The 20,351-nt window shown below is 34.9% G+C and overlaps 1 protein-coding gene and 1 pseudogene across 10 annotated transcripts in view; both read right to left on the bottom strand.

The window, feature by feature from the left end:
• Positions 1 to 798: 798 nt before the first annotated feature.
• Positions 799 to 20,351, bottom strand: part of RBFOX1 (RNA binding fox-1 homolog 1) — a 916,481-nt gene continuing 896,928 nt past the window's right edge. For 4 of the 10 annotated variants that reach the window (XM_063934242.1, XM_063934247.1, XM_063934251.1 and 1 more), the window contains 2 exons: positions 8,525 to 8,600; positions 799 to 4,543 (listed from right to left, as the gene is read on the bottom strand). In XM_063934242.1, the coding sequence (XP_063790312.1) occupies positions 4,421 to 4,543; positions 8,525 to 8,600 (199 nt within the window). In that variant the 3' untranslated portion in view covers positions 799 to 4,420. Of the gene's footprint in view, positions 4,544 to 6,694; positions 6,779 to 7,331; positions 7,440 to 8,524; positions 8,601 to 20,351 lie in introns of those variants that run through there. The other 6 variants (XM_063934243.1, XM_063934244.1, XM_063934248.1 and 3 more) reach the window with 3 other exon arrangements.
• On the bottom strand, positions 20,155 to 20,272 carry LOC134946335 (5S ribosomal RNA; annotated as a pseudogene).

Genomic DNA, 20,351 nt, shown 5'->3' with positions numbered 1-20,351 from the left:
CATAACACGGTGTTATGAAGACCGAGGAAAGGTATTGTATGAGAAAAGAGTGATCAACTATATTAAATGCAGCTGAGATGTCTAGGAAGATTGGAACCAAGGAATTGTTTTAGATATAACAGAGAAACTATCATTGACCGCCTAATCAATGCAGTTTCTGTGGAGTGTGGGAAACAAAAGCCTGGGCTAGTTTTACCCTAGTTGTATAAAATATAATAATTTATTTAAACCATGCTTTACTATATTACTAGTTATAAGGCCATCAAAGTGATGGAACAACATAACAGTAATGTCAGGTGGTTGTGCACGCCCAAATATAGCAACATTTTAATTGCTCCATTAGGGGTCATCTAGTTGGCACCGGATCACAAAACACTAAAATTCCCCCCGAGAATTGAAGAGCAGCATTAACATTTTTTTTATATAGAATTAGATTGTGTACAAATAGATTAAACCAGCCACATACACAAGAGGTATTATTTACTGAATTAAAGTGGAAGCCAATTTAAACTTATTAAAATAAATGTGTTACTTGCATTTTTTGCTTTAGTTCGAAATCAGAATCAGACACTATGTAAATGAAATAATAAACAGCTGCAACTAATAAAATAACTTTAATACTAAGCCTACGCAAGCTTGTCCACTTAATCCCCCATCCATCTCACCAGGAAAAAGGAGTACAGAGTATGCAGTGTTCCTTCATTCTCTCAGGCAGTTTGTAATACTTCAGTAACAACTCAGAAATGAGGCACTCAAAGTGTTATGTTATTTATTCATTTCAGACTAAGCTTTTATTTTTATTTTTAATATTACAAACCATTGTTCTTTATTCACAAACCACTGTAGTGATATAAACACTCATTTCTAAAGACAGATATACACATTTTCTGGCTTTGCAGATTTATTTGATAATCTGGTTTTGAAGTCACTATAATCCACACATGGTATTTTATAATTTATTTAATATTTTATATCATCAGTAATTATTTACATACATGAAAACATTCCAAATATATATTGTCAAAAAAAGAAAAAAATCCAAATATAACTATCCTAGACAAATATTTGTAATTATTTTCTGATCAGTGAAAAAAATCTTTTTTTGGGACACATCGGTACCTCTTTCCATCTGACAAATGTCATTTCAGTATTTGTTTTTGTTTTTATCTTTTTGGAGAAGAAGACTTCCATTCATTCACATCAGAAAGTTTGAAATAAATCTGATTTTAAAATCAGTATCTATATGAGGTGTCTTAAAAAATGATGCAAACCCCCACTGTTGATTTGAGGTGATGCCGATCTATTAAAAAAATATTGTCTTTATCCCCAGTGTTACAGTACATTTTAAATTGGATTTGCATATACTTTAAATATACTGAAGGGAATATCCCTTTTCTTTTTTTATTGAAAATAACACACAATACAATAAGTTTTCTTTATCTGTTTACCTTTTCTTTTTATTGTCTAAACATAAAAGATACTCTCTATACTTAGAAACACTACCGAAAACATGTTGTCTTTTGTGGATCTTTATTGATGTATGTTCAACTGATCATACTTGCATGCACATATGATGACAAAGAGAAAATCTGGTCACAAACACTTGTATTTGAAGCAGTTTTTTATAGCATGTTGGTAGGTTCACAGCAGTGTGTTGATATTGAATACAGTGGTTGTCTCAATGGATGGGCACAGTACATATTATTTGCAATGAAAATGAAAAATAATCTATAATGAGCAATATACCGAAGTTTTGCCCCACACCCTCCTATTTTTTCTAAACTGTTACAATTATAAAATAAAAAACCCCTGATGACCACCATAGCTCAGGTTAGCTCATAAACAAGACACCATGTAAAAAGTCTACACATATGCACAGACAAACTGCAATTTTTCAGTATCTTGACAAATGGAATTGCTGTCTTTCGATGCATGTTACTAACCAATCAAAACAACAGACTTTTACTAATATTTATTAATACTTTAACTACCTGTGCTCAATTGAGATGATTGTTCAGACTACGCAATAATAGTATGAGTTCTGGAGCCAGTTTACATTTTATTTTAAAAAACAGCATTAAGGAATTACAGATTTTTTTGCATATTATAATTTTAAATGACATGAAAAAGCACCTCATGTTTCTGACAAATGAAGCAATGATTTTAACTCTTCCTTTAATGAAAGAATAGGATTATATCTTGTCAGTTTAGAAGTAGGCACGCGTCTCATATTTTGTGTATTAAGATCATTTCATTTTGGAAAACAAAATTGTTGTGTACATTATACGTTATAAATAGACAAACACATCAATAAATATATATTATAATAAATAAATATTCTGTTGCATAAATTTTAAAATATTACTGATATGTTGGTTTATTCACTAGCACAATAATCTTAAAGTAAATCTAAAGTTTGATGATTACTAATTGAGTATATTTTTATTTTATTAATCCCTCAACATTTATATTTTTTATCTTGTAAATCAAGAGTTTCAAATAAGGAGATTAATAGCATTGCTCTATTTGAGAAGCAGTTCACCATTTTTTGTTCACCTACACTAAAAATACTTATTTTCACAGGGCTGCTTACCTCTCAGTTTTTTTAATCATTATATAACTTACAGTAGAGAGGAAACAGATGTTTTTGACTGTTCTAAGAATTACACTGCATAGATTAAAATAAAATATTACATTCTAACCACAAATAAATGTTATAAGTGAATATTAGCTTTGCAACTATAACTACTATTACATCACACGGCGAGGCACAAAATAACTTAGAGTATACAAATAATAATATAAATTATAATGTAATCTTTTATAATACAACATATATGTTTTGGGGAAAGGACTATTTAAATATAGTGCACTTCTCAGTGGAACATTATAGCTGTAAACTACCACTTATTTAAGAGGAAAACATGTTACAATAAAGACCCATTCAAGCCAAACAGGTGACATCATATCTCAGTATTGAAAATATGTTAAAGAGAATAATGGTTTAGTAAAGATGAATAATAATCTCATTATACAGATATCTATTCCATATACAGTAGTGTAGAAAATTTTGATTTTTATAGGCCTGCTTAACAATGACTATAAATAATGCTTACTGTGTGTCGGCCCATGTGTAATTAACTGACATACAGTAATTCAAGACTTTCTCCTAATTAAAACATAAATTGAAGTGGAAAGAGTTTTGTCAAACTGAAAAATTGCAGATTGCTTACACAATATAATGTTTTCAAAAAAATACCAAGCAGTTGAAAATACCATGATTATCTCTACTTAATGATTGCAATACTTGTAAAATGTTTATATAAATCTCAATATATTTAGTATGTAATTCCATAAAAATGATACTTTTCTCTAATAGTTGTTCTACAAGGCTAAAACTAAAGCATTATAGGCTGCGTATATTTTTTTAGAACATAACATTTCCACTGCACAGATGTAAATTTTATACATTTTAACTGGTACAAACAATTGAAGTTTTTATTACTTTCCCTTTACAACTTTCAAAAAAAGAAAAAAATAGAAACAGTGCTTTTGTCATCTTTTTAATAATACTTCCCCTCCCACATTATAAAAATCAGCAATGATATCAATAATTTATTATACTGGAAGAAATATAAAAAGAATGTAGATGACCTAACTAGCTGTTTTTGTATTTTTATTTTTTTATGATTTTTTTATTATTTTTGAACATTTTGTTTCATTTTTTTCCTCCGATTTTTTTTTATTTTTATTTTCAAATTGTTGTATGCCAAGATAGTTATTATTATTCATAGCTGAATTCTGTCTGGTGGAATGCTTAGAAAGGGTAAGCTAAGATAGCATTTCATCAGATTTTATGTACAAAGAGTCAAATTCACAAATTTTAACACAACCTTTGGCTCTGGACAAGTAAGAAATTATTTAGGACAGTCACTAAATGAGGTTTGGTGCAGTGGCAACCTTTTTGCTATGATATATCAGCATTTTAGCCCTCCCAAATAAACTGAAACATATGCAAATGCAGAAATGACTACTATAGTCACTTACACGCTTACAAAATGTGATAATTCCAATATCATAATATTCAGCATATATAATTAATTTACATGTAATAGCACTCTTGATTTGTGGCCTTAAAATATGTTTTATTCATATCTACAGTAGTAGCTCTCTATGTCAACCACAAAAAATCTACAGCCAATAATCAACTACAGAACCTTCAGAAATTAAAGACCCACAATATTAAAATACACAGAACAAAATATCTGAGGTATAAGATAAAAAATGTAATTTTCCTCTTTTTGAGTTTTATTTAGTTATTTAGAGTTGCTAAAATGATGCACTACTGCATGTATTGCAATACCCAGGCCTCGGAAAGCTTCTTTTCCCCCACACTGGAAGAGTTTTATGGTTTTGTCATTTAGTATGGAGCAAAACGGCTGTATCCCCCTCGGTATATACTAGCCTGTAATGAAGAAAGAACGAGACCGACATCATCAGCATGGCTCCTAGTCTTGGCATCAGTGAAGGGTGCAAAAGCATTCTGAAACAAAGCAATTTCATGGGTTTGTTTTTTAAGATTATCAAACTCATAAGTTAAAATATTACTATCCCCATCCCACCCCAACCACCACTAAACAATAATCAATAACAGTTCACAAATGAACATAACTATTGCCTGGACCTGAGATAACATTAACAACTCCAAAATGATGTAATTAGGTTTGTCAGTAATTTTGGTTTTCCCAAGACAGATCCCTCTGTTTCATGTTAAATTTTTAGATCACAAAAATTATTATTTTTAATTTTAAAACCTATGATACACCTACAGTATATTGGCAAGATAAGTGGGAAGATTGTCATTTTACATTTATTAGAGCTCTATTTATAATAATTAAGGATATAAGGATGCATTAGATTGTATTTTTTTAATTATTAAACTATTTAAATATTAGCATTATATTTTACACATTATGGGGTCTATTCAATTCAAGTCGGAATTCCTAATCTGTTGGAAAAATGGCAGTTTCCGACATTTTAAGGTTGAATCCAGATTCATCCTATTCAGTCAAACTGGTGTTTATCCGACAGGTCGGAATTTCTGATTTTCTGACATGTGGATCTGCAGATTAGCCACGGATCCAAGTGTTTTGTCGGAATAGAGGCCAAATTTGACAGGTTTTAGCCCTATTTCCGACAATGTCAATCCGACTTTAAAAAAAGTCGGATTAACATTGCCGGAAATGGCCAAAACCTATCGGATTTGGGCGCTAATTGAATACTAAAATGTTGGATCCTTTCAGTTGTAAAGGATCCGACATCAATTGAATAGACCCCTATAAGTCTGTACTTTAATATTATAGCTTTTCATTAGTTATTTTGAAATTATATGTTAGGGTGGGATACAGTAGAAGCTCATTATTGAATTTAAATACAGTATATGTCTAATACAGTACATTCTAGGACATCATAAAATATCATGGGAAGACATCAGAAGCACAGTAGTGATTAATGCTTAGACCTGATTATTGACACTCGATGTTGTTACTCACTTGTCAGAATCAATCTAACTGTTCAATAAAAAATTCACCTGACATTAACAACTGACTCATTGTGTCTTGTCATTTTTTATGCACAATAACATTAATTAGAGAATGATTATTATCAATAATGATTATACCTAGATATAATGTACATGACAATGATTATTATTTAACATATATTATGCAGTATGTTATATTCCTACAAGAGGTTTAGACAATGTATGGTTGTCTGTTAAGGAGCTGCATGAAAAATGTAATTGTCTAGCAGGTCAAACCTGGACTTCTAATCTTAGATCAGCTGTAAAAAAACTAAATAGCCTAAACCCACTGCAGGGATCTAACATATTTAATATATAATTTAGTCTTTACAGTATGTGTATGTAGAAAGTGACAGGTACAGTATATACAGAGAGACACATACACAATGATTGCATAAATATATTTCAATGCAGACAGAATATTTTTTCAGTTTGAAACTTTTCGTTCCAATTGAACATTCATGTGTTTTTATTTTATCTCTGTCCACTTTATCTCTCTCCAAGGCTTAGTACATAGACCCTATAGGTATCAGTCTGTCTTACATGTAATAGGACATAAAAATAAATAATAATACAGGAAATCTATTTTTAAGTATGGTAAAAAATAACTATTTAAGCAACCTGGTACAGGAAGTATCTCATTACTGAATATGAATAAAACAATTATTTTTCTCAAGGGGTAAAAATAAGAGATATTTAAGCAATCATTGTGAAAAGTATGCATCTATAGTAATTGTCTATGGACACACACAAATACACATATCGTACAATTTGTTATTAAAACTGCTGCAGATTTACAAAAATTGTGGCTTTTTTATCTGTTGTGAAACTAAAAGTTCCAACCTGCTAAGTGATCCAACTCAGATCAAACAGAACTAAAAATGTTTTAATATTACATATGTATATCTGTAAATTTTTGTATTTATAATTAAGATAGATATATAAAACAAATGATGCTGAAAGGTGACATTATTGCTTGAAAAGGTCAGGTGTAAGCATCACATATCAGTGTCAGGTTTCATTTGAAATAAAAAAATTGGATTAAAGGAAAAAAGTGACAATGATGATTGACAAGGTCATGTATCATCTTCAGTTATTCATCTTCAAATTAATGTGACTGATGTTTAACTATGACATTTGATGATGTCCAAAAGTGGACTACAGTATGTACATGTTGCAGCTTGGGTTCTACCGATTCTGTTAGAAAAAGAAAAACAAAGATAGGCTAGTGATCAGGATACCGGTGTATGAACTGCATTTACTTTAAATTTGTCAATCTTCAATCATAGTGAAGTAACAAGAGTTGCTGGAATCATTTCAATAGTAAACTGTAACTTCTGCAACATTCACTTACTGTAATGTGAAATTGTTTTATACTGTATATCAAAGAGAATGTCCACACTGCATAATCGTATTCAACCTTTCCTACAGATATTACAAAGTAAGCAAAATTAATCTGTACCCCATATGTTTTTTGGACAATCTGATGCTGCCTTTCATTTTACCATGTCATACTGAATCATAAATAGGAAGAAGAAACAGGGCCGGATTAAAAGCCATATGGGGCAGGGGCTGAAAATTATTATGGGCCTGTTATAAGAGCTAAAGAAGCTATGACTAGTGCCTTTTGGGCATGTACACCCCCTAAATTATCAGCCCCAATATCTCCCAAAATATGTAAAAGTATAAAAAGTACATAATTTTGTGAGGAAAGTAGATATACAAATTTAACAAATGATTTATGGCCTACCGTATGGCCAGCAGGTGGCTGGTCATCATCTTGCTGTCATGATGATTTGCCTATTTTTATGTAGAGGCCTGGAGCTGTTGCTCCATCTGCCCCATTGTTAATCTGGCCCTGAGAAGAAACATTATTGTGTAAGAGAGAATGGGTGAATAGTGCTAACATTTGAGGAACTCATGCTACAATATATCTGATTAAAATAAAATAACTCAAAACATATTACTTAACAAATGCACAAGAGACAACTTTTCTTGGACATTGCTTCCCCATAAAATTAGAGTGGTGAAATCCTTTAACGACTTAATTTAAGGGAAACTACTGTAGTTCCAAATGTGATACAGCACAGTTAATGAGGCAACAAAAACCATTACTTAATATTAACATTTCCATTTTATATTTGGTTTCATATTATTTTATTCCAGCAATCAACTGGGACTAAACATTATGTCAAATTTTCAATATACAGTAAATTCATTTTTGCGAAAATGCAATTGTTTTGAAATCATGAAAGCAATTTATTATTTTAATGGGTATTTCATAATTAGGCCATTACAACTTTTCTATTCTCTTAAACTCCAATAGTTAGTTAAAAATGGATCAGTCTTGAGGGCTTTTTCAACTTTTACATTTAATAATTTATTAATTTATTTAGTTACATGTTTATCCTTTTGTATAAACTGCAAAGTAAGTCTGTATGTTTGGAAACTAATATATTATGATATATATTAATTAGCTACACTCAATATATCAAGGATGTGCTAGTGTGTATATATGATTTTTATTATTTTTTTAATGTAATATTATGTTCCAGTATTGTGCAGCTTGGAAGGGTTAATAATAGTTACAGTGTATGGCTTTTTTAAAGAAAGTTTTAAAAAATGATGTTTGCTACAAAGTTGTTGTTTTTTTCATTGGAAGGGGTGGACATTGTCACACTGGTAATCTTGTAGCTCAGATACCAGGCGGCTAATGTTTTTTATGTTTCGCAATTTCCAAAAATATAACATAAAATATATTTTGAATCAATGTAAAATCAGTTGTTCCTGGTGAATAATGACATTAATTAGTACATTAATACAACAAGAAGAATACTGTTTCAAAATTACCAGTGTGACATTCGAGCCTTGGGACTACATAGTAGAACAAATGTAACCAAGTAAAGTATCATGGTAAAAAATGAAATCAACTGACAAACTTACCACGGTACCAACGCCGTAGGTGGCTGCTGGAGCAAGTGTGTGGTGGTAGGGGTCGGCAGCATAAACTCGTCCGTAACTAAAAATAGAATATAACCATGAATTAAGAAAGAGCACTAGTAAAGCATGTTCCATAAACAACAGAATAAACAATATTTGTCTTCCATTTTCAAACAAAAACTGAAGATGTGAGTGAGAGAGGTGGGAACTTTCCAAAGTTTGAAAAAAAATCTTTTATTGTGATCTCTGTATAAAACTAATTAGTGGAATAAGTGATAGCTGGAAATTATAACCAACCTCTAATTACTGAAACACCAAACAGTAACATTTTATATTCTTCTACTATTATAGATGCACCTGCAGATGGAGGCTAGCTCATCTAGGCTTCTCTGTTGCGCCTAGGTGCACCAGCCTTATTAGCATAAACCTTTATATATTGTTCTCAGCAGCAATACAATACAGAGAGAACAATACAACAGGGGATTAAGTCATTATAGCAGGGGATTAAGTCCAAAAGGCCTGGCTCAGTTAATCCTATTAAAGGGATAAATGAGGAGGGCTCCATCTGTAAATATACCTAATTAATTTTACGTTATTGCCATATGCTTTTAATCCTTAATCATTTTAGGGCAGGATTGTTCAACCTCACTACCTATATTCTCTTTTTCCATAGTACCTTTGCTTTCCCCCATAATATTCCTATTCTGTACATATGCACACAAATATTATGGAGTTCCTAAAAAATCTAACATATTTGTGCTACAAACATACAGCAAAACTTATTGATGCACTTATGGTGAGTCAAATGCATTTCGTGATGCTTCTACTGTTTCACTAAGTTAGTAGTATTTGCACTACACATATACTAGATATACAAGTCTCTATACTTTTACCCCATAACATTCGTCTTGAGGAAGTCTCCGGTTGCTAGGAGACGAAACGCATTGACACCCACTTTTCCTCATTTGTACTCTCCAGTTGGCCATTACCGCTTTACACTATCACTCACAGCCACCTATGCTCCCGTTTCTCACTGGAGGCTTTCCCCGCTGCCCGCTGGCTGATCCCCGCCTGACCTTTGCTGTGAGGCTTCACATCTACCAGCTGCAGAGTAAACACTGGCAGCTTCATTGGGCACAAGCGGCCAGTGCTTATCTAATATGGAGATGTGCTGTGTCTCCCAGCGGGGCTGACAGCTTTCAGAGGTATACAGGCTGCAGCATTACAGTGTACAACTTATACTACGTGTGATCTACTGTTAAAAGGACCCTGACTGCAATTAAATCAGGAACCAGCACGTGGGTAACTATAACAGACTGCATGCCAACATTTACATACTAACGTGACTGTGAACTGTTTCTTGTGGGACAATCATTTATACTATACTCTGGGATGCCAGTGATATAGTTATAACTACCACCTGAGAGAGTTTTAAACTAATTAGTTTTAACACATGTTTCTTAAGCATTTGCATACTAACAATCTATGCTTGAAAACCATTAAATAATTATTCATTGTTTTTATTTGCATGTTATACTTGTGATACTTATAATTTTTGCTAAAATATTTTATTGATATTAAGTCCCACTGAGTCAATTGTGTCTTTTTGGCAGATCGCACATTTAGATACAAAGTGTTTAAAGCGCAGAGTAATTTTTCCTTTATTCAGTTATGACCAATATTGCAGCCTTGCAAGCTGTATTTACTCAGCAGCTATTTAACACGACTTGATTTCAAGCACTTTTAAAGTGCTGGGTTACAACAGTTTGTGACGCAAGTCTCAAACTGTTTATTGTCATCCCATAACAGCATAGAGTACAGGTTCTCAAACACAGTACTCAAGGCTCCCCAGTGGTCCCGGTTTTGAGTATATCCATGGCTCAGCACAGGTGGTTAAATCAAATTGACTTGAGTACTAATAAATTCACCTGTGGCCAAACATTGATACACTTAAAACCTGGAATGTAAGATGCCTTGAGGACAGCATTTGAGAACCTCTGGCATAGAGGTATGGCTTGTCAGTATTACTAAAAAATGTTAAAGTCACACTATCCAATTTGTACACAAGAAATTAATGTATTTAAGTGTGACACACAGTAGAGAGAATAGTGTTTGAAGAGTGATTAATAACGTGCAAAAAATTACAATTTCCCTATGTAATGAAATAGAAACACAAATGCAAAATACAAAGTAAATTAAATACAAACATATGGTCCTTTTCCCATTTAAAATCAAATGTGAATCTCATTTCCTTCAGTAGTCTAAATGGAAATGTCAACGTCAAATAAAATTTCAAATAGACAGCCGTGACTTCATATAATATAGCCAACATGCTAATGAATTAGGTACCATCATCTGGAGGGTTAAATACACAATCAGCTAATTAGTTGCTTGGTAGTGCTGATAATGCTGAAAGTCAGCACCCACAGGAAAGCTGTTTCATAAAAGGTATACTGTATTTGAGAATGCTTCCATTCCTTGTCTCGAAGGTATGCAGTCAGCATACCGATAATCAGGATCCCATTCCACAGCTCGGGATGCCGATGTTGGGATCTTGATGATTGGCATCCCGGGATGGTTGGAGCTCATATTGATCCCATCTCGAATGGGTGAACACACTCTTACTGCACTCTCCTAACCTTCCTGTTTTCCATGCACACCTATACCCACTAGCAGCGACATTCGGTGTGGTAAATGGCTAGATAGGCACTGGCTAGTATCAGATCTGGATTTACACACACATACTGTATATGAACCCAAGGATTCAAGTGGGAAACAAAGGTGCAGCAGTATGGGGGTCTTTCAGGTGCAGTTAGAGGTGCAATCACTGCTGATTTATTGGACGCTGCAAGTTAATGCAGCAGGAGGTGTCTATTACATGCAGATGCCTCCCGCTGCACTAGTGATCCAAGCTGCATCCTAGGATGAAGCATTGGAATAAATCAACAACCATTGGTGCCATGCAAGCCACCCATTGAAGAGGCCAGGAAATCTCTGTCCTACAAAAGAGATTCCTGGTCTCTTCCCACCTCCTAAATAACAGCAACACGTAACCATTTTTCCTCCCCATTCCCTAAATGACATTGGACTGTCAATCAATAACAGTTTGATGCCGGCCAGCGTCCTATGTTGCAGGACCCAATTCCACAAGCACAGAATGGACCCAGCGCATGCGCAATGTACCTAAAATCTGTACATTATGCCGATGGTCTCAGGTGCAGCCACACCTGAATGATCCCCTACATGCTACTGGAAATTTGTTTTGATTAGAGCTGTGTGGACAAGGTAGGCAGGGTAAGAAGTGCCTCACCTGTTATAGACCAGTATACTCCAGAGTTTTAAATGTAAAAATTATTAGAATAATACAAAGAAGATATTTTTAAAATCTTCTTTGTATTTTTCATAGGTTTTTTTGTCAAAACTCTGGGGTATACTGGAGTATTGTGAAAAGAAAAAAAGAAAGGAGGCTGCTTTTTTGGCACACTCTTTAAACATCAATAATGTGGAAATGTTAAATTATGTATTTATTTATTTATTATTTATTTATACTAATTTAACATTTCCCCATTATTGATGTTTAAAGAGTGCGCCAAAAAAGGAGTCTTCTTTTTTTTATTCTTTTCATAATAGTGTACAGTAAGTAATTACTGACTTCCTGGTGTACCACCAACACAGGGAATGTAGGAATTATACCTTGGTATCTCATCAAATGTTGGTTTATATGTATTATTTTCAGAGTTCATTATATATGAGTGTGGAATCAATCTTGTTCTTTATACGTATACTGAAATATGACAGAAGAGGCTCTGTGTCACCTGCCTCACCTGACCACACATCACTGCCCACTAGCCCCCTTTCGTGCATATGTTATGGTTAAAATATGTCTAATCATATACAACATACCTAGATTTAATATTTTACCTTTAAGGCTGAGTACATACAGAAATTTGAAGAATTTAATGTATATTTTATAAATCCTTTGAAATATGCACTGGTACTGACAGGCCAAAAAATAATATTAATGTATTTATCAGGTGTTAGAATTTGGTAAATACTGTATAGTGTAGTTCTATGGAATACTTTTTTTCACAATATACTGGGGTATAGTGTAGGTAGCTTTGCCATGTTTAAATGAATGCAATTTAGACCTTTTTTAACCTAAGGACAAAGTGTTTTTCAAAGCTCTTTCAAAACCAAACCTGTGCATTAGCATTTATGAAACACTTACTGTAGCTCCCTACAAATGCCCATTTTTGTCCTCCTCTTTTTCCTTCCTTTTAACATGTAGTTTTCTCCCTACTTTCAATATTTTATTAACAATATTATTCTATGACATTTTCTTCCTAACAATTTTATTCCCTTTTGTCACCGATGGCTCTTTTTATGCCATATTCATTCACGTAATCCCTTTTAATTCTCTGTCATCACACCATCATTTCATTGCTGACATCTCTGCCACATTATCCCCTTTACTTTTTCATCTAGTGTCCCCTTTTTATGTTGAAATCATATTTGTATTTACTCCATACATACAAACCCTTCACTGATGTCCATTTACACACAATGACTTCCATGTCATAAATCATCTGGTAACAATTTTCAAATCAGCCCCAACTGATTTCTTGGACTGGGTTTAGACCATATGTTTCAGCTTGGAACATAAATCTCTACATTTTGAGTTTGAGCCAACACTTTAAATGAGTAAGGAGAAGTAATCACACTCTCTCTGTATATTGAAGTACAACAGGTAATCCAACAAAGGACATTGATAAATGTCAGCCAAGAGACTGCACTTGGGAGAGATCCAATTATAGAATTGTACTTTTATTCTCCCATCTAGCAGTTACTCTGGTTAGAACATAATGGTATTTTACCAAATATACATTCAGTATTCAGCTACAGCACTTATAAATGATTATGGTTTCATTATTTTAGATATCAGAAAAAATACTATATAAAATATATGCTATATATGATATTCATGTAAAGGTTTTTAGGAAATTGTAAGCAGTGTTTTCTGAGACACAGACAAGCTCTGGATTTTTCTATATTTGCAATGAGGCCATTAGCTACACTAATTAGAAGGTGTGCACATTGATGTTGGACCAGAAAAGTACAAAATGTTATGCTAACTGTATATTTATGCAACAGAGCCACTGACCAGATGTCATAAGAATATACCTTTAATCCATCAACAGTGAAGTTGTGTTATACATCAAGCATAGTAATATTCTCTCAACTTTTCAATCTCCTCTGGGACTCTACCACATGATATATATATATATATATATATATATATGTGTGTGTGTGTGTGTGTGTGTGTGTGTGTGTGTGTGTGTGTGTGTGTGTGAGTGTGTGTGTGTGTGTGTGTGTGTGTGTGTGCATGTGTGTGTGTGACTGAAGTTCTGGAGTGCTATCTGTTTAAATAAGTGGATAACACCATCCTTTGATTGCTGTCATCACTTAGGCACATCTATAAAATTGTTTACTCACAATTGTACTTAAAATCCAGATTGACCCCTGATAAAGTCTCATGAGAAGATGAAACATGTAGTGTAAAGTGACTGTAAGATTCACAGTGGGGATTCATTTTTGAGAACCTGTACCCCCAGAATGGTGATAAAGTAAATCTGACCTTAGGAGTGAGAACCATTATTGTCACAAATGTACACTTTATTACTAAGCTTTAGTATTGTGTAAAGTTACATGTTTTAATACATTTTTTAAATTGCATCATTTGTGCTTATAATGCTTATAATGTAAGTAAGAGTAAAAGCTTCTTTTTTATTGGGTGATAATAGATATGAGAACTCAATAATAATAATTAAGACCATTTGATTTTATACAACCCCTTCTGTTAAATACATCTTGGATAATATATTATCAATAATTTATAGATTTCATATAATGTCCTCTCAAAATGGCCTGGATGCCCACCTCTACACTAGACAAACTAATAATGATCCAAGGCAACACACCATTGCAGCACTCTATGAACTTTTTAAATCAGAAATATATGTAAAATGAGCAACAAGCTGTATCAAAGATCTGACATTTAAATCTTTACTAACATTTTCCTCAGGAATACATCAAAATGTTACATACAGTACATACCTTATATCATGTACACCATATGCTAACATAACAAACTCTAAACCCTCAGACTTCTGCAGTGTGGTGGGTCATCACATCACCTGGCAATCAATACGAGACAGACTGCATGATGGGTATAAACGCAGTGTCACTGTCAGACACAACCCAGACCTCCACAGCCACCTGGTTGTCAAGACAACAGAATAGATGCAGATACAGTACAAGTACCTTGCATCCAAGCCAATGTGAACAACAAGAAACATTTATAAACAATGATCAGTCAAAGTAGTTAAATTAAAACCATGAATATATTCAAACTGTAGTGTCAAGCTACATGTAAAATTAACGGAAATCAAAAAATTGTGAATCATGTTCCAGTTTCTACAAGAGGAGGTCATAAAAACAGTTTGCTACTCTAGTTGAAAACTCACTGGGTCTATTATTTTTACAATGTATCTTATATGGATTTGAATGAGAAGCTTTACATGTTTTATTTAAAAAAAATTCACCAGATGGGAATTTTTTGTAGATATTTGTTGTTTTGTTTATTTAGTTACAGAGGCGATGTTTCAGTTCTAATGTAATCATTCTCAAGTTAGCTTATTAAAGGATCACACCAGACCTGAAATAGTTGCTTCTGCAACTAATTAAACTAATATGTTTATTGCAATCTACGGGAGTGATGTCTATTCTTTGGATTATTTATTCTTTTACTGTATTTGGGCACCAGGAGTTGTTATATTGTTTACTCTTGGATGTAGTTTTAAGTGATGTAGGAAGTTTTATTTGTGTATTCTAACATACTAGATATTTAAAAAGAAGAAAAATAGAGTATTTCTTTAGGACTAGGGAATTAAATTAATGTTTAAGAGAATTAATAATTGGGGCTTCGCAATAAATTAGTCTTGTATGCAGGGGTTTAGTATGCTATCCCAGCTGACGGGATACTAGCTGTCAGGATCCTGACAGCAGCAGTCCATGAGCTGCAATACTGTCAGCTCACCACGGGTTCTATTCTCCCTTGGGTGGTGGTGTGAACCTACCTCCTGATTTGGAATACAAGGGAGCGGTCGGTATTCCTGAATGCTGGGATCCTGACAGGTGGTATATTAACCCGATGGTATTGCTAACGTCGGGATATTCCTGAATGCTGGGATTCCGACAGGTAGTAAATTAACTACATCCCAAATGTAGAACACATGGTTCTGTATGAATGGTCGACCATGTTAAGGTCGGCATTCATTAGGTCGACCACTAATGGTCGACATAGACATGGTTGACATGGACTAATAGTCAACCCATTAAAATGGTCAACACGGGACAGGTCGACATGTGAAAAGGTCGACATGGATTTTTTAACTGTTTTTGGTGTCATTTTTTTCTGTAACATGACCAGGAACCCCAATTAGTGTACCGCGTCCCCTTGTATGGCTCGCTTCGCTCACCATGCTGCGGGCAAGGTGCCTTGCCTCGCTACGCTTGGCACAGGTTACCATTCCCAATCGTAGTCCACATGGATGGTAAAGCATGAAAAAGTGAAAAAACTTTTTTTAAAAAAAAAAGCCTTGTCGACCTTTCCACGTGTCGACCTGTCTTGTGTCGATCATATGTCCATGTTGACCATGTCAATGTCGACCAATAGTGGTCGACCTTAACATGGTTGACCATCCAAACGGATACCGAATACATAAGATAAATATTTCAAAATGTCTTCCTGTTCTGGTTTAAAAATATCAGTATTTTTATAATGCTCTTTTAAATCAGAAATGGAGCATTAAAACATACTACAGTATATTAATAAAAAGCTTAGTAGCACTTAGGCTGTCTACTTGCTAAGTAGTGGTTTATTCCAAAATCACAAATAGTTACTGACTGCACTTCAGACCCATTGTTACAGAACACCATGTATTGATTGCTTTTTAAACACTATTACGTTAGTTCTATTGTTATAGCAAGTCCATCTGAAGTTCAAGATTATAGATTATTAAATATTATTAGATAACTGGAATCGCAACATAATTTCACTATTCACATTTTCCCTGTAATTTTGGAATAAAAATTCTTGCAGTACTAAACACACAAATTAAAATAATCTATTTGTAATATTTATTTCCAAGCTTATTTTATCAGCTCCCCGCATTGTACCATATCATACAGCATTTTATTATAGTATAAAGTGGATAAAAACAGCCTTTTAAATCCTACCAAAAGAAAGTGTATTTACTGAAGGTGACCTTCACCTTCTGAAAGTGGGTGGCTTGTTATGATTAATATTTTCAATTTTCACAAACATAAAAGAAAAGGGTCATTTTATTCTCCAAATACAAAGCTTATTTTTAAAACGTTAATTTAGAAAACACACCTATGCTTGACACTGACATATAAGGGCTTGGAAGGTTATGATTGTTGAATGGAAATCTGTAGCATTTTAAGCAGTGAAACAAAGTATGGATTTCCTGACTAAATGGTGCTTTAGTGTAAGCAAATTTTATTTTTTCCTGAAATCCAGATTGTGGGGCTATGAATCAAAGCTTAGATATAGGGGGTCATTCTGACCTGAACGCTCGCTGCAGTTCTTCACATCGCAACATTCAGCTAAGAAATGCGCATGCGCCAGCGCCTCAGTGCACCGGCGCATAGCTGACAGCCGATGACTGTCATTGCCTAGCGATCGACTCTGCCTGATTGACAGGCAGAGGCAGTCGTTGGGCAGGAGGGGACAGCATGGTGGCGTTTGGCCACTGTTTTGTGGGCGCAGTCCCGCCAATGCAGGCATGGCCAGACTGTGCGGGGGGCGCTGTGAGCCGGGCAGCGATGATTAGCTCCCGGCCAGCGCGCAAAAGCTATGCTGGCTAGGAGCTACTCCTGAAGTACAAAAGCATTGCAGCTGTGTGATGCATTTGTACTTCAGCGACAGGGCAGGGACTGACATGCGGGGTGGGCTAGCCCTGTGCTGCGCGCCCACCCCCCGCATGTCTGTATTCCTGGTCGTAGCTGTGCTAAATTTAGCACAGCTATGATCAACTTGGAATGACCCCCAAAGATAAAGGGGAGAGAGATAAAGTACCAAATAATCAGCTTCTGTCATTTTTCAAACACAGGGCCTAATTCAGACCTGATCACTTGCTAGCAGTTTTTTGCAGCACTGCGATCAGATAGTCACCGCCTACAGGGGAGTGTATTTTAGGTGTGCAAGTGTGCGAACGCATGTGTAGCCAAGCAGTACAAAAATATATTTTGCCGTTTCTGAGTAGCCCAGGACTTACTCAGCCACTGCGATCACTTCAGCCTGTCCGGGACCGGAATTGATGTCAGACACCTGCCCTGCAAACGCTTGGACATGCCTGCGTTTTTCCAAACACTCCCTAAAAATGGTCAGTTGTCACCCACAAGTGCCCTCTTCCTGTCAGTCTCCTTGTGATCGGCTGTGTGAATGGATTCTTCGTAAAACCCATCGCACATCAACTATCTGCTTTGTACCTGAGCAACACGCCTGCACATTGAGGTGCATATGCATGCGCAGTTCTGACCTGAACGCAGCACAGCGAAAAAAGCTAGCATGCGATCAGGTCTGAATTACCCCTACAGTCTGTAAAATGACAGTAAGGAGCTATTTGGTTCATATTTTATCTCTCTACACTTTCTTTCTCTCCAAGCCTTGATACATATCACCTTTTCTTTCTTATGGCATAAAATGAATACCTTAACAGTCCATTTATTAAACAATGAAAGTCTATAATAAAATAATACAGTAACTGCCTAGATTAACATTACATTTTAATTATTTTCCAAAGTACACAGAATAACCTACTACAGATGGAGCCCTACTCATCTATCCCTTTGTTAGGAATAACTGAGCCAGTGCTCTGTATTGTATTGAGCTGAGAACAATAGATGAAAGGCTTGTGCTAATAAACCTTGGTGCACCATGGTGCACCAGAGAAGGCTAGATGAGCGAGGCTCCATCTGTAAATACATTTTTCAAACTGCACTTTGTTAATAGTCAGAAGCAGCTCCATATATGGACAAGCACTTGGCACATGTCTAGGCATTAATTAAATAACTGTCCAGAGCATGATTTATAGACTTGCACATTTTATTATGTCCAAAAGAATAGTTAGTTCGGTATCCTTTGGGAGACGCATAAGACCACCATTAGGGGCCACGTCATGGCCATTCCTTCTGCACTGCTTTAAAAGGCAGCTCATGAAATTCACTCTAGAATCCCAAATTTCTGCCCTGGTTGTGCAACATAAAAGTTCTACCTGTGTCTCTCTTCTTGCCCAGATAGACCACCTAAATCTCGCCTTGCAGCAACTATAATGCAAAAAATGACATCAGCGCTTTTATGATAAAGCAGACAAGATTGTTACTTTATTGGCTGAGACATTAGCATGCTAGCGGTATGATATATAAATTCTATTAAGATGGCGGCATTCTCTTATGACCTTAAGGTAATAGTGGAGGAATTTAGAAACTTTTATTGCTCTCTATATAATTTGCCAGAGTCTTCTCTATCCTCAGTCACTGGGACTGAGGGAGTATGTTCATATCTATCAGCTATTCCTCTACAAACTCTCTACACTTAATGAGGAATTTTTGGTTAAGCAGATATCTGCTGCTATTAAGTCCATACAAGCTTCAGCCACCCCAGCTCCTGATGGATTTTCAGCCCAATACTATAAATCCTTTGTTAAGGAACATGCCACACACCAAACTTCCCTTTTTAATGTCCGAGAAGGTAAATCTTTTGCTCCAGCCTCCACATTAGCAGATATAGTGATAATCCCAAAATCTGGTAGAGACTCTACACAATGTAAAAATTATAGGCTTAAAATATATGCAAAAATCTTGGCTAACCACTTGGCCCCCTTCTACTGCATCTGGTCCATATGGATCAGGTTGGTTTTATTCTTGGTCATCAAGTATCAGATAATACTAGACAGGCCACATATTTGATACACTCCATTCATAATCAGAAATGAACCTCCCTCTTCTTTACCCTGGATGCTGAGAAAGCATTTGACTGAATTTCTTGGTACAGTACTTTGCTTTTGAGGTACTTATTTGGAAAAGTAGAGAATGGTTCCCGTATAGTACCGGAGCCAAAGAGAAAAAAGAAAGACTATGTGTCTCTTCTGGGGCACACTTTTGTTGAAAATTATGAAAAATTGTAAGATTTAAAATGTAGCTTTTATTATATACCCTCTTAAAATAATGGCTATAAGGCAAAAAGAGAAATAACAACTAAGTAAATTATTTATGTCAATCCATCAGAATAAACATCAATTGATGTGATTGTTACAAATCTGGCATGATAGCTCAGTGAGCGAAAATATATATGTGTCTCCAATACTGACAAATAAATAATTAAATAAATAAATGATCTCTCCTCCTGAATATGGAACAATATAATCTCAGATAACGATATTACAGGAAGAAAGAGAAAACGTGAAATAGGCCGGGCTCCACAAAAATGCTAATTGAATATGGAATGTATTGCTTAGTTCTAGGTCCTGTGTCCTTGGTTTGGATAAAAATACCTGCAGTACCTGGTATTCTCTGGTTGTCTCCCACCCAGGTACTGACCTGGCCCACAGTGCTTGGCTTCCAAGATCAGACGAGGTTGGGCATACTCAGTGTGGTTTGACCGCAGGTAGATATATCACACCTGATAACACTGGGAACCATGTATTGTGGGATCTGAAAGAAAACCCAGCTTTCCTGTATGGTTGCT

Source organism: Pseudophryne corroboree, chromosome 7 (genome assembly GCF_028390025.1).
Source record: "Pseudophryne corroboree isolate aPseCor3 chromosome 7, aPseCor3.hap2, whole genome shotgun sequence".
Lineage (NCBI taxonomy): Eukaryota > Metazoa > Chordata > Amphibia > Anura > Myobatrachidae > Pseudophryne > Pseudophryne corroboree.
This window is presented reverse-complemented; position numbering and strand designations above follow the sequence as displayed.